Below are 15,992 nucleotides of genomic sequence, written 5' to 3' on the forward strand. Positions count from 1 at the left end.
TCCCTTCCTTCTCCCTGCCCTCACTCCCTCCCTTTCCCCCTCTCCTCAACTCCCTCCCTTCCTTCTCCTACCCCTCACTCCTTCCCTTTCCCTCCCCTCACTCTCCCTCCCGTTCCCCCTACCCTCCACTCCCGCCGTTTCCCCTACCCTCACTCCCTCCTTTTCCCCCTCCCCTCACTCCCTCCCTTTCCCCCGCCCCTCACTCCTCCCTTTCCCCCTCCCCTCTGTCCCTCCCTTTCCCCCTCTGTCCCCTCCCTCACCCCCTTCCCTCCCTCCTCCTCCCTTTTCCCTCCCCTCCCTTTTCCCTCCCCTCCTTTTCCCTCCCCTCCCTTTCTCCCTCCTCTACCTTCCCTCTCCATCATCCTCCCTTTCCTCACCCCCCACCCCTCCCTTTCCCACACCCCCACCCTCCTTTCCCCACCCCCTCCCCTTGCTTTCCCCCACCCCTCCCTTTCCTCACACCATCCCTCCCTTTCCCCATCCCACCCTCCCTTTCCCTCACCTCCACCCCACCCCACCCTTTCCCTCACCTCCACCCCCCACCCTCCCTTTCCCTCAACCCCCACCCCTCACCCCCACCCCTCCCTTGCCCCCACCTCCACCCTCCCTTTCCATATCCCCCACCCCTCCGTTTCCATATCCCCCACCCCTCGTTTCCATATCCCCCACCCCTCCCTTTCCATCTCCCCACCCTTCCCTTCCATCTCCTCCACCCCTCCCTCCCCCTCCACCCCTCCCTCACCACCTCCCCCTCCCTCGCCACCTCCTCCACCCCTCTCCACCTCCTCCACCCCTCCATCTCCTCCACCCCTCCATCTCCTCCACCCCTCTCCACCTCCCCCCTCCCTCTCACCTCCGCCTCCCTCTCCACCTCCGCCTCCCGCTCCACCTCCGCCTCCCTCTCCACCTCTGCCTCCCGCTCCACCTCCGCCTCCCTCGCCACCTCGCCTCCACCTCTCCTCCCCCTCACTCTCCACCTCCCCTGCCCCACCCTCACCACGCCTCCCCTCCCCCACCCTCACCACCTCCCCGCCCCACCCTCTCCACCTCCTCTCTCCCTCCCTCCCCCTCCCTCTCCACCTCCCTCCCCTCCCTCACCATCGGCCCTCCTCTCCACCTCCCCTCATCGCCACCTCCCTCCCCCTCCATCTCTGCCTCCCCTCCCTCTACACCTCCCCTCCCCCTCCACCTCCCCTCCACCTTCACCTCCCTGCCCTCTCCACCTCCCTGCCCTCGCCACCTCCCACTCCCTCACCACCGTCCCCTCCCTCACCTCCCCCCCTCCCTCACCACCTCCCACTCCCTCTCCACCTCCCACTCCCTCACCACCTACCCCTCCCTCACCACCTGCCCCTCCCTCACCACCTCCCCCTCCTTCCACCACCCCCCTCCTTCATGCCACTCCCTCACCACCTCCCTCCATCTACCGCTCCATCCTTCCCACCCACTCGCCCCCCCTTGCATGATCATCCCACCGCCTCCCCCTCTCACCACCGCCTCCCTTCCACCACCTCCACTTCCCACCGCCTCCCCCTCCCTCTGCCTCCCCCTCCCGCTGCCTCCCCCTGGCCTCCTCTCCTCTGCCTCCTCTGACCTCCCTTCCTCTGCCTCCTCTGACCTCTCCTCCCTCAGCCTCCTCCTGCCTCCCCTCCCTCCGACTCCTCCTCCTCCGCCGCCCCCCTCCCTCCACCTCCACTCCCTTGCCTCCCCTCCCTCCGCATACCCCTCCGCATACCCTTCGCTCCGCCGCTACCTCACTCCACCTCCTCCTCCCTCCATATCCCCTCCTTCCATTTTCGCCTCACTCCATGACTGCCACCTGCCAGATCACCCCATCCCTATCCTTCCCTTGTCCCCTCCCTTTGGCTCCTCCCTCATTCCCCCTGCCCCATCGTTATGCCCTCCCTCTCCTGTCCCCATCCCACCCTCCCTTCCTCCCTCCCAACCCACCCTCCCTCTATCTCCTCATCCACCTTCCCTCCCGCCCCAACCCACCCTCCCTCTATCTCCTCATCCCACCTTCCCTCCCTCCCTCTGTCCCCATCCCTCCCTCCCTCTGTCCCCATCCCTCCCTCCTCTGTCCCCATCCCTCCCTCCCTCCCGCCCTCCCTCCCTCTGTCCCCATCCCTCCCCCCTCCCTCCCTCCCTCCCTCTGTCCCCATCCCTCCCCCCTCCTCCCTCCTCCCTCCCTCTGTCCCCTTCCCTCCCTCCCTCCCTCCCTCTCTCCCTCCCTCTGTCCCCATCCCTCCTCCCTCCCTCCCTCCCTCCCTCTGTCCCCATCCCTCCTGCCCTCCCTCCCTTCCTTCCGCTGTCCCAATCCCTCCCTCCCGCCCTTCCCCTGTCCCAATCCCTCCCGCCCTTCCTCCGCCCTTCCCCTGTCACCACCCCACCCATCCCGCCCTCTTCCCATCCTCCCTCCCTCTTTCTTCCACATCCCTCCCTCCGTCCCCCTCCCTCCTCCGTCCCCCTCCCTCCCTCCGTCCCCCTCCCTCCCTCCGTCCCCCTCCTCCCTCCGTCCCCTCCCTCCCTTCCCTCCTTCCTCCCTTCCTCTCTCCCTCCATCCCTTCCTCTCTCCTCCATCCCTTCCTCCCTCCCTCCCTCTCTCCTCCCCCTCCCTCCCTCTGTCCTTCCTCTCCCTCCCTCTTTCCTCCCCCTCCCTCCATCCCTCCGTCTTTCCCTCTCTCCTCCCGCTCCCTTCCTCTCTCCTCCCCCTCCCTCCTTCTCTCGTCCCCCTCCCTCCCTCTCTTCTCCCCTCCATCCCTCCCGTCCTCTCATCTCGCCGTCCCTCCCTCCCCCTTCCTATCATCTTCCCCTCCATCCCTCCCTCCCTCCCTCTCTCTCATCTCCCCCTCCCTCCCTCTTTTCCTCCTCCTCCCTTGTTCCCCTCTCCCCCTTCCTCTCTCTTTGACCTCGATTTCTCTCACTCACCCACCCCTCCCTTCATTGTCCCTCCCTACCACCATCTGTTTACCCCTCCGTTCCTTGTCCCTCCCTACCTCCATCTGTTTACCCTTCCTGCCCTCCTAGTCCCTCCCTACCTCCACATCTTTTCCCCTCCCTCCCTTCTTCTTTCCCCTTCCCTCCCCCTTCTCTTCCCCCTATGTTCCTCCGTCTCTTCCCCTTCTCTCATCCATCTCTTCCCCTCCCTACCACCTCCTATTCCCCCTCCCTCTCTCTCATTCCCTACATCTCTTCTCATTTTCTACATCTGTCTCATTCCCTACATCTCTTCTCCTCCCCTACATCTCTTCTCCTCCCCTACATCTCTTCTCCTCCCCTACATCTCTTCTCCTCCCCTACATTCTCTTCTCTCCCCTACATCTCTTCTCCTCCCCTACATCTCTTCTCCTCCCCTACATCTCTTCTCCTCCCCTACATCTCTTCTCCTCCCCTACATCTCTTCTCCCTATAATCCCCTCCCTCCCTCTCCCTCTCCCTCTCCCTCTTCTCTCCCTCTCCCTCCCTCTCCCTCTCCCTCTCGCTCCCTCTCGCTCCCTCTCGCTCCCTCTCCCTCCCTCTCCCTCCCTCTCCCTCCCTCTCGCTCCCTCTCGCTCCCTCTCGCTCCCTCTCGCTCCCTCTCCCTCCCTCTCGCTCCCTCTCCCTCCCTCTCACTCCCCTCCCTCCCTATCCCTCCCTCTCGCTCCCTCTCGCTCCCTCTCGCTCCCTCTCGCTCCCTCTCGCTCCCTCTCGCTCCCTCTCGCTCCCTCTCGCTCCCTCTCGCTCCTCTCGCTCCCTCTCGCTCCCTCTCGCTCCCTCTCCCTCCCTCTCCCTCCCTCTCGCTCCCCTTCCTCCCTCTCCCTCCCTCTCCCTCCCTCCCTCTCGCTCTCTCTCTCTCTCTCTCTCTCTCTCTCTCTCTCTCTCTCTCTCTCTCTTTTCTCCTCTCCTACATCTCTTTACTCCCCTACATCTCTTCTCCTCCCTTTCTCTCTCACCCTGTTCCTCCTTGTCTCCCTATAATCCTCTCCCTTCCTCCCTCTGTTCTCCCCCTCTCCCTATAATCCCCTCCCTTCCTCCCTCTGTTCCTCCTTCTCTCCTCCTTTTCTCTCTCTCATCCCCTCCATCCCTCTCTTACCCTCCATCCCTCTCTTCCTCCTATTCTCCTTCTCATACCCTCCATCCCTCTCGTCGTCCTATTCTCCTTCTCATACCCTCCATCCCTCTCGTCCTCCTATTCTCCCTCTCATCCCCTCCATCCCTCTAGTCCTCCTATTCTCCTTCTCATACCCTCCATCCCTCTCGTCCTCCTATTCTCCCTCTCATCCCCTCCATCCCTCTATTCCTCCTATTCTCCCTCTCATCCCCTCCATCCCTCTCTTCTCCTATTCTCCCTCTCATCCCCTCCATCCCTCTCTTCCTCCTATTCTCCCTCTCATCCCCTCCGTCCCTCTCATCCCCTCCGTCCCTCTCATCCCCTCCGTCCCTCTCATCCCCTCCGTCCCTCTCATCCCCTCCGTCCCTCTCATCCTCTCCGTCCCTCTCATCCCCTCCGTCCCTCTCATCCCCTCCATCCCTCTCTTCCTCCTATCTCCCTCTTATCCCCTCTGTCCCTCTCTTCCTCTCATCCCCTCTGTCCAGTCTTCCTCCTATTCTCCCTCCCATCCCCTCTGTCCCTCCCTCCCTCCTATTCTCCCTCCCATCCACTCCATCCCTCCCTCCCTCCTATTCTCCTCCCATCCACTCCATCCCTCCCTCCCTCCCTCCTATTCTCCCTCCCATCCACTCCATCCCTCCCTCCCTCCCTCCTATTCTCCCTCCCATCCACTCCATCCCTCCCTCCCTCCCTCCTATTCTCCCTCCATCCACTCCATCCCTCCCTCCCTCCCTCCTATTCTCCCTCCCATCCCTCCATCCCTCCCTCCTATTCTCCCTCTCATCCCCTCCGTCCCTCTCATCCCCTCCATCCCTCTCTTCCTCCTATCTCCCTCTTATCCCCTCTGTCACTCTCCCTCCCATCCCCTCTGTCCCAGTCTTCCTCCTATTCTCCCTCCCATCCCCTCTGTCCCTCCCTCCCTCCTATTCTCCCTCCCATCCACTCCATCCCTCCCTCCCTCCCTCCTATTCTCCCTCCCATCACTCCATCCCTCCCTCCCTCCCTCCTATTCTCCCTCCCATCCCCTCCATCCCTCCCTCCTATTCTCCCTCCATCCCCTCCCTCCCTCCCTCCCCTCCCTCCCTCCCTCCCTCCCTCCCTCCCTCCCTCCCTGCCTGCCTGCCTGCCTGCCCTGCCTGCCTGCCTGCCTGCATCATATTTGTTTATTAAATTAATATGTGTTCTTCATGATGAACCTTGATCTGTTAGAAGCTAATTTCATCACTTCTGCATAATTACACTGCTGCATTGTGTGTTTTGTTTTAAGGATGCCAGTTGCGGTCGACCTTGCCTTGTAAAGTTCCTCTAGGTGATAATTAAACTGCAGTAGTTTTGTTTACCATGTGACATAAGGCTGGAGAAGTCTGTTGAAAGGATGTTAGACCTATAACAGTGTTTAACAATGTTTAATTCTTCTATATTAAAAGGATAGGTATTTTATTCTTTTTTTTTTATTGAGATTTTAATATATTAATTTAACTTTGCTGTAGTAACAGTTCTGTTTTGAACAATGTTCTGTAATATGCGGCATCAGAAAGCCGCAGTGAAGACATTCATATACATCACTAACAGCTATTTTATGTTCATGACTAGTGCAGCCATCAGGAATTTCCATAAAGGATTAACCAGCCATACTGGCCAATGAGATGTTGGAGTCCTAATGCAGAGACTGCTGGCAGACTTGTAATATCAGTACTGAGTAGGAAAGTTTTAAAATACGAGAAGGGATGTGCTTCTTAGATTTATAATTTATTTTCTGTCTTTTGTAGGCAATGAAGAAAGTATTTGTGCTGTGTTTCATAGGTTCTGGGCTGCATTGTGGTTGAAATGCTGCTTGCTCAACAACTAAGACCTACCAGCAGCAGTGAACCAGTTTGTCCCATGTTCAGACTTGAAATATGTCGTGCAGCTTTGTCACGAGCTGCTGACATGGTACCACGCAATGTGAGGCATGCAATATCATTATTGCTCATGGAAGATACCATGAGAGGTAAGTTAATGCACATTTCTGATTTGTGATGTGACATTGTGTTTTGAGAGTATTACACAGAGAACAGAACCCCCTGAACCCCTGTGCGATAGTATCAAAATTCCATAAATATTATGAACTATCCATATATAACTGTAGTCAAAGCAGAACTGACAGTTGCTCCATATGTCGATGTGACAGCTGATAACTTTCATGAATGTGTACCAGAACACTCTGATGTTCACTTGTTTCAAAATTTTGTATTTCCTACACCTTTTTCAAAAAGATATTTCCTTAACTTGTAATGTACTTCTATTAAATTACCCTCTCATCTGAAATAAAACTTCATACATACTAAGTCCTGTATCATCATTCATAATGAATTCATTTTATAAAAAAGACTCAACAGTGAAAATGATATTATTGGAAGTAATTGTGCTCACTCAGTATGAAAATATTTGATGTACCGGTTTAGGAAGGACACATTACTTGTTTCTTAGCATTGATTTAGTTACACTGTTACTGTCTTGTGTATTGTGTTTATTCCAGAAACCTTTACAAAGCAGATATATAAAATCATTATTTTGCCCAGTATTGTTCAGCCAGTGCTTCATTAATGCCAGTGTATATCTTCCATCACATGACTCATTTGATCAGAAGAATGTTTATTAAGGATATACAGTGACCATTGTTCCTCATTGGGAATTTTAATGATCAGATTGCTTGCTGAATCTACACCAGCATTTGCATTAGGTTAATGACAATGAGACAGAGCAAGCCATGCTTTTTAATAAGCTCAGTCTTTACTGTCGAACTCCTATCATGTTCATCACTCACACAGGAATCAGGGAGTGAGAAGGGCTACTGATATTCAAACTAATGATAACTACCCAGTATGGGTATACTTTTCAAACAACAAAGACTCCAAAAGGAAGCCACTGATGTATGTGCCCAGTAGACCAAAATGACTTCTTATCAGTGATGTTATCCATGACCGAGTGAATTCCATTACAACCATACTGTGCCATATTGCTGACTTACCCAAACCAAATTCCTAAAGACGACATGTGATACTAGATGTCTCCTGGTGGGACATCATATCTTACTCTGCAATGAGGTCAGTCATATTCAAGTTAGTGACTCGTATTCAGACAGCTGTAATACAGTCAAGTAACACTTTTTATATTGATCTGATGCAAAAACAAAATGTATTATGTACAGTGAAACTTTACAAATGCAGGGATGTCTCAAAAGATTTATTGCACTGCTGTAATCTGTACACTCAAAATGTTAGAAAATGTTCTATTTCATGTTTCATTAATAACATTGTATCTTATAAAATAGGTAATGATTTGAGCATAAATGAAAAGGTTGAAACTAGTCACTGATAAAAGTATTATTTGCACTTCTGTTGGAAATATAAACTTACCTTTGTAACTGCCTGTGCAACCAGTCATATCCATATAGCTGAGAGAGTAAACTCTGTTACAACATACAATATGATGCTAAACAATGAAATTTGTTCATATATCCCTTTTGTGCTAATCATGGATGTGAACACTTGAGGTGTAAAATTGTGGCATGATTGCTACACTCGCCTTTGACATTCCAGTAAATCAGTAACAGCTGAACACATACATTATATGGATTATTCAGATTATTCTGCCACAAATATCTCGGCAACAACAGGATCCTCCTGGGATCCTATTGTAAAGGAGTCAATTACAAAGGAGTCTGTGGAAACATGTTTGACAGAAGATATTATTAGTCATAACGCTGGCTTTAGACATAATACAAGACTCAGTGATTTATTTAAGCCTTCAAAAAGACAAAATATTACATCTGATGTAATGTCAATTTTATTGTTTTGACCACTGAATTTGAGCTCTATGGCTTTAAATTCAACACTGGGTGTGCATGCAGTATGTTATTCATGTGCCTACGCATCTGGAGATGGAACAACATTTGTTCTTGAGAGAACTGTCATACAGTGGTAACCTAGGTACATGCACCATTGTGCTGATTTTAAGTATGAACATACCATATTCATGCGAATCTAGTGCACACTTTTTTTTACCATACGAAGTACTCAGAATTGGGGTGCGAATAAGATTTGGTGTCGCATTAGATTCAAGTACAAACTTGAATCATTCAGTGGTATTTCTTACCCTAGGTGATCTGAAGTATCAAAACATTTATTAAACTCTAGCAAGGAAATATATGTATGGTATCTGTGAATTAAAGAAAGTAAATCATAAATCGGGTAAGAGGTTATCAAGTTGAAAGAGCTGGTATATATTTCCAGTTCTGAATTCTGTTTGCAGGCATCAGAACAAAATCCATTACTACTATGAGAGGAGATTTTCTTTAGTCGTTGGTTCAAATGGAATGTGTCTTTATATATATATACATATATAATTTTTTTTTTCTCATTGAAATTTAGGTACAGTCCCATACATTACAATGCACTGTTTTACTTCTTAATGTCATTTCATTATTGTTGACTTACTCTAGTACTTCACACTATGTTTGCATTAGGTAGTCATGAAATGGAAGACAAGCAGAAAAGAATATTGTATAAAGCTACATTCAAGTGTAAACTAATTCTTTATGCTGAAAAATATGGTAACAGAAGGACAGGAAGAGAGTTCAGGGTAGCTGAGAGTAATGTTTGCTTATGGAAAAAACAGAAATTGGGATTATTTGCAACTACTGCTACTAGAAAGAAATTCACTGGACCTCGCAAAGGCAGACGACATGGCATTGAAGTAAATGTTCTGGACTTCATCTGAGAAGGGAGGAAGAATGGGCAACCTGTGACCAGTGACACCATAATAAAAACAAGCAAAAGAGGTGGCTGCAGCTCTTAATATACTGAAACAGGAGTTTAAGGCTAGCTGGGAATGGGTTGCTCGCTTTATGAAATGGGTGGGCTTATCTCTGCAATGCCGTACAACAATATGCCAAAAGCTTCCACAGGATCTTGAGAAGAAACTTCAGGAATTTCAGTGGTATTTTATCACACTTCAGAAAGAGAAGAATTTTTCAGTGGACCAAATAGGCAACATGAATGAGACTCCAGTTTGGTTTGATATGCCACGTAATTACACAGTTGATGAGACGAGTACAAAAGAAGTTACCATCAAAACATCTGGGTGTGAAAAACGGCGCATAATGGTAATGCTGGCAATCACGTAATGGTAATGCTGGCAATCACAGCAGATGGGAGTAAACTTCCCCCTTTTTTAATCTTCAAGTGAAAAACAAGCCCCAAGACTCCAAAAGATGAAAAGCTATTCCCTGATGACATCATTGTTTGGAATCAAGAGAAGGGATGGATGACAGACTTTGATGTTTGACTGGCTCCATAATGTGTGGGAATTCCATTCTGGTGGGATCTTGATGCATTTTGCGGTCATCTCACTGATGACGTAAAAAAGATGATCCATAGCCTATCCAGTGACCTTGTTATTATTCCTGGAGGAATGACTTCTGTATTACAAACACTGGATGTTCGTATAAATAAGCCTTTCAAAGGTTACGTTCAGGAACAGTACGAAATATGGTTTCGTGAACCAAATCGTGAAACAATTCGGACAGGAAAAATTAAACATGCTGCACCCTACATTACAGTGACTGGAAATTCATCAAAGCACCAATGATTGTAAAATCACTCAAGAAATGCTGTATTTCTAATACACTGGATGGCAGTGAAGATGATGTGCTCTGGAATGACACTGAGGATGGCGGGGAAGGAGGAAATGAATTTATTTCTGATATAGACTTTTCCCAGGATTCCAGTAATGATGACATTAGTCAATAATGATGAGTAATGCCTTTAATTTGCAGTATGTTTCTTTGTATGTCATGTAGGTAATCTAGTTAGGTATTCTTTTTTAATAATGAAAATGTAACTTGTTACTGCAATGAGTAACTTGAAAAATAAATTATTGTTGTTTTTTATAGTACATGTTTACAATCACTATTGTTTGAAATAAAGTTAGCATTGTAAAATAAATTTAGCATTGTAAAATAAATTTCAGCAATCCAAAAATATCCTGCCAGTGATGTTCCAAAATTAGTTTTTTCTATTAATTTAATTTTTAAAATTGGCTTGTGCATTACATTCAATGGTGCATTAGATTCTCGTAAATACAATAGTGGCATGCACCAGCAATGTCCAGTGTAAAACTCACCCGAAGATGGCTATTATCCAAAATATCTACTGTCTACAGGTCGTTCACCTACAGCTCCTCTCACACCTGTGTTATGCAAGCAACCTAACCTAGAAAGGGTTGCATTAGCAGCACCAGAGTCTTGATCAAGCCCAGCAGGCCCAGTGCAAATGCCCCTAGAGGTCACTGGCCCCGGGGTCCTGTTTGTTTCCATGACCAATGTCATCGCAAATAGTTCCTCTAATATTGCTGCACTGCCTGGGTATTTGGGCCAGCACAGAGCCACTCCAAGCAGACTTCTGTCAAGTCTCTGAGCCAGGTGCTGACTGCACCTACAGTTCTTTAGAGTTTTGTTGGAAACTTTGCGACCTGCTATGTTATGCCGTGTGTCAGCCACTGCTGACTGAGGGAGCCATGAATGTCTGTCATTACCATCACCAATACATTACACCTACCTCATGGATTGCAAGAACATTCAGTATTGACTGTCAATCTCACCTCACATTATATTGTTCTGCTGTCAAGTTAATCTCAGACTTTACTAATTCTGTCAACCCATGTTCAGACTTGTGTAAATTGATTGTACATTACAAGCCTTTACAAACAGTTGCTATGACTAACTTTTTTTCCAAAGGGGAATTTTTATGTTTATGTACACTCACCAGAGAAAAGATTAATCAACCTGAAGAAATAATTACAAGCATCATTTAATACAATGTAATTCCACCCCTGACCTCGATAACCATTTGGATTTGGTTAGGAAGTGAGTCCACAAGGTTGTGTAGGTATGTTGCATCCAGATTAAGCCACTTGCTGAGGATCTGATTTTGCAATTCCACATAACTACAGGGATGCTGATGCTGGCATTTTACCTGCTGTTCCAACAAGTCCAACAGATTTTCTATCGGGTTTGAGTAAAGTGATTTTGCAGGTCAAATCAGCCAAATATTCTTCCATCCTGATGAACTTTTCTGTTGTCATCTTTATGTACCTGAGTGAGCGATGGCATCTTGTAAGGTGACCAACTCCAAATGTTCATTGCATGCAGTTCCCATCGCAATGTATTGTTGCTAACAGGTTGAAATGGTGCTTCATTCACTGCCTGCAGCAATTTGTGTTGGGTTTGGAAGCAATTTTGATTCACAAGCCATGAAATGTGTCTCCAACCACAATTCTGATGTTATGTTTCATGGCCATAGGTGTTACATTACTGCTTGTAGACATGTTGAAAGTCTGCCATGAAACACTGACAAATCCAGCAACTTCACACACTGTATGGCCATGGGTGCAGCCAAATAAGATTGCCCCTACCTCCCAATATGTCCCATCTTTACATTTATGCATGTTTAAGTACAATGTTCACTTGAAACATAAATGTCTCACTGATTACTACTGCCTTATGCTTACACGGAGGCAGTGCATGCACGGTTGAGCACATGACTCAACTGCTGCGCCATCTTAGAGGCTTAAAGATTTATCGGTGCATGCACACTGGCATGACATGATTTTTGGTTTGGTGAGTTTATTTCTTAATAAAACTGTCCAACATTGTTTACCTGGACTGTGTTCTTACTGCACCTTAACTGGAGCTATAGTTATTTATATCGTGGTAAGATGTCGACATCATGGCGTTGCAATCCCAAAATATCATAAAATACTCATTATGTGGAGAAAACTATTAAGTACCATAACCTAACTGTTTTCAAATCCTGCCCTGATGGTAGTCTGTAGAGTGCATCTGGGCAGTTGGCAATCAGATAGTGACAGCACCTAAAAATAGTGTCCATCCTCATAACTATTAAGCTGTCTTTTCAAATACTTATTTTTCAAGCTAAATATGGTAGGTCCAAGGATTGGGTAAAGAACAAGCATCATCACTAAGACAGGAACATAAAGACAGAAGGTGGCTTCAGTGGAGGTCCAGACTGGTGCCAACAAAAGTGGACAAGAAACAACTTTATGTACAGATACAAAGAGGCAGATGGCAGATGAGGAAAGAAAGAATAAGAAAAAATGTTATGAAAAAAGAAGATCTAGTTAGGCAAACTAAAAAGCTGTTGAGTAATAAAGGGGAGATACTTGCTTCATACATCAAGGAAGAAAATGTGAGAGAAATCACCAGAAGGGGTAGAGGAAAAATGTATCAAAAGGGTTTTAAAGCTGGTAGCAGAATAAAGGAAGCATAAATACATTACTGGCCATTAAAATTGCTACACCAAGAAGAATTGCAGATGATAAATGGGTATTCATTTGACAAATATATTATACTAGAACTGACATGTAATTACATTTTCACGCAATTTGGGTGCATAGATCCTGAGAAATCAGTACCCAGAACAACCACCTCTGGTTGTAATAACGGCCTTGATACACCTGGGCATTGAGTCAAACAGAGCTTGGATGGTGTGTACAGGTACAGCTGCCCATGCAGCTTCAACACGATACCACAGTTCATCAAGAGTAGTGACTGTCATATTGTGACGAGCCAGTTGCTAGGTCACCATTGACCAGACGTTTTCAATTGGTGAGAGATCTGGAGAACGTGCTGGCCAGGGCAGCAGTTGAACATTTTCTGTATCCAGAAAGGCCCGTACAGGACCTGCAACATGCGGTTGTGCATTATCCTGCTGAAATGTAGAGTTTCACAGGGATTGAATGAAGGGTAGTGCTACGGGTTGTAACACATCTGAAATGTAACGTTCAAAGTGCCGTCAATGCGAACAAGAGGTGACCGAGACGTGTAACCAATGGTACCCTATACTATCGCGCCGGGTGATACGCCAATATGGCGATGACGAATACACACTTCCAATGTGCGTTCACTGCGATGTTGCCAAACACGGATGCGATCATCATGATGCTCTAAACAGAACCTGGATTCATCCAAAAAACTGATGTTTTGCCATTCGTGCACCCAGGTTTGTCGTTGAGTACACCATCGCAGGCGCTCCTGTCTGTGATGCAGCATCAAGGGTAACCGCAGCCATGGTCTCCGAGCTGATAGTCCATGCTGCTGCAAACATCGTCGAACTGTTCATGCAGATGGTTGTTGTTTTGAAAACGTCCCCATCTGTTGACTCAGGGATCGAGACATGGCTGCATGATCCATTACAGCCATGTGGATAAGATTCCTGTCATCTTGACTGCTAGTGATACGAGGCCGTTGGGATCCAGCACGGCGTTCCGTATTACCCTCCTGAACCCACCGATTCCATATTTTACTAACAGTCATTGGATCTCAACCAACGCGAGCAGCAATGTCGCAATACGATAAACCACAATCGCGATAGGCTACAATTCGGCCTTTATCAAAGTCGGAAACATGATGGTATGCATTTCTCCTCCTTACACGAGGCATCACAACAATGTTTCACCGGGCAACGCCGGTCAACTGCTGTTTGTGTATGAGAAATCGGTTGGAAACTTTCCTCATGTCAGCACGTTGCAGGTATCGCCATGGGCGCCAACCTTGTGTGAATGCTCTGAAAAGCTAATCATTTGCATATCACAGCATCTTCTTCCTGTCGGTTAAATTTCACGTCTCTAGCATGTCATCTTCGTGGTGTAGCAATTTTAATGGCCAGTAGTGCAATTACACCAAACAGTTATATTAATGAGTGGGATTGTGACACAACAAGGACACCATCGAAGAATTATTGAGAGAGAAAGAAGAAAGCAGTGAGGAAGATGCATGTAAATTTATTTGGTTTACACTATTTTAAATTTTATTATGTGTAAATTTGTTCTGGTCACACTTCATTCCAGTGCTTCCTCTCAACTCCCCTTCTCTCTCTTTCCTCCTCCGGTCTCCCCTTTTCTTCATTCTAGTTCTATGGTTACTCTCCCTTTTCCCTTCTCGCAAGGGAAGGGTCCAATCCAACATGTCGAAACCTGTGTGATTTTTTTTTTTTTTTTTTTTTTTTTTTTTTTTTTTTTTTTTTTATACAAAAAGGAATACACCAAAAGAAACACTATATAAAACTGCTAAGATACATTGAAAGCACTTTTTATAGGTATTGACAAGTGTCAAATTCACAGCTCATCAGGTGGCTTGAGAAATGTGCAGCTCTATCAGATCTGTAACAGTTAGTGCATGCTAAACACGGCAGATGCATAGCCTTGGTTGGTGGCCCATTGTCAAACAGATACTATGGCCCAGTGCCACTGCAATTTCTAAAGCAAATTTCAATTTCCATTGATGGTTCCTCTGACACCATTGCTTACTGTTATTACCATTTGCATGAATTTGCAACTCATTAAATATACGTAATAATTAGTGTTATCACTAAGTCATGGAGACAAATCTGATTTATTTTTCTTTGTGTTTTCTTCATATACATATACATCTTCATGCAGGTTCCAGAGTTTCATAGTAATGTGGAATCCTATTAATGTTTCAACCTTGCAAAGATGAAATATGAAGAATGTGGCATGCAGAAGAAATCACCTACTTCTCCTGAAGACCTGCATTTGTGTTATTTATTAGTTAATTTCTTGGACATTCTTTTGAATGGTGTTGACATTTCACTACAAATTGTGGAAACATTAGAAGACATAGGAAATAACTCCAACAAATCCTTAAATTCTGTTTCAAATAATGACTGTTATGCTAATTGAAGTCCAGAAAAAAAAGAATAAGGCTGTAAATTTTTTGATTAAATGAAAGAGTGAGAAAACACTTGAAGTTGAACAGTGTCCAAATCCGGTTTAGTTTTGTAAAATCAGATCACAGATTGTACAAATGGAAGAAAGATTTACATGAACTACAAAATAGGTGCCAAAATGAAACTCACAGAAGTATGAAGGAAAAACTTTCTAAAAATTTAGAATTGCTCATGGGAGCCATTGCGTCATTACTGAGGGAGACTATGAGACTCTGTCCTCTGAACTGTAGGTGAGGTGAACATTTTTGATTTCCAGGCTTCTTCAACCCAGTTACACAGATTCTGAAAATTGTGTGGCAAAGAAGGTCAAAGAATTACGAATTGTACTTCAAATAAGTATGTAGAGGAAATGTCCTTAAGAGGTAAAACTATACAGAAATTCTTAGTCTACATGAAGACAAAGCTTCTTGTTATCCTCTAAACTGCTGTGTACAGTGCCAATCAGTCAGGTTTTGTCTGAGAACTGCTTGCAAACTACACATTGTATCATTACGAGTGAAAAAATAAAGAGTCGCTTTACAGTCAACAAATGCTATGACAACTTTATGCACAACAATGCCTATCATAAGTATCAGTGGATCACTGTTCATAGAGGTTTATATCTGTCTTCAGGAACCTCAAGGCGAACTAGAAACAAAAACTTAAAAAATGACAGTTTAGTTGCAAAAATATTGTAACTGACATAGAAAAATCTGGGAAAATGGGAGAGAATTAGTTTCAATATTAAATCTGCATCATCATCTTACCAGTTGCAGAAAATAATTCATTGGAATTGTTGGACTCTTGGCCTGGAAACAAAAACACCTCTATCTTTATAATGGCAGTGAAAAGAATGTTATATAATTTGGATTCAATCTGCAACTAGTAACGTGATTCAGCATCGCTATAAAGAAATTTTTAAGCATTTTTCAATAAATTGTCAGACAATATATTTTCCAGTAGCTCTTTGTCACTTCAGGTTTCTTTGTGGAACAGTTTGAATCACCACATTTTAAGAATTTGATCAAGTATGCCTGGTACAAAGCACAAAATGCAGAACAACAGCCATAAACACTTCTAACTTCAACCCAGTTTTGTCTAAATAAAACTAGTAA

The 15,992-nt window shown here is 46.2% G+C and overlaps 1 protein-coding gene across 1 annotated transcript in view; it reads left to right on the plus strand.

Annotated features, from left to right (window-relative positions):
- The window catches only part of LOC126412163 (WD repeat-containing protein 81), a 300,014-nt gene that overhangs the window by 110,458 nt on the left and 173,564 nt on the right, over positions 1–15,992 (plus strand). Inside the window, exon 11 of the mRNA XM_050081630.1 lies at positions 5,894–6,080. Coding sequence (XP_049937587.1) covers positions 5,894–6,080 — 187 coding nt within the window. The remainder of the gene's footprint in view (positions 1–5,893; positions 6,081–15,992) is intronic.

Source organism: Schistocerca serialis, chromosome 7 (assembly GCF_023864345.2).
Source record: "Schistocerca serialis cubense isolate TAMUIC-IGC-003099 chromosome 7, iqSchSeri2.2, whole genome shotgun sequence".
Lineage (NCBI taxonomy): Eukaryota > Metazoa > Arthropoda > Insecta > Orthoptera > Acrididae > Schistocerca > Schistocerca serialis.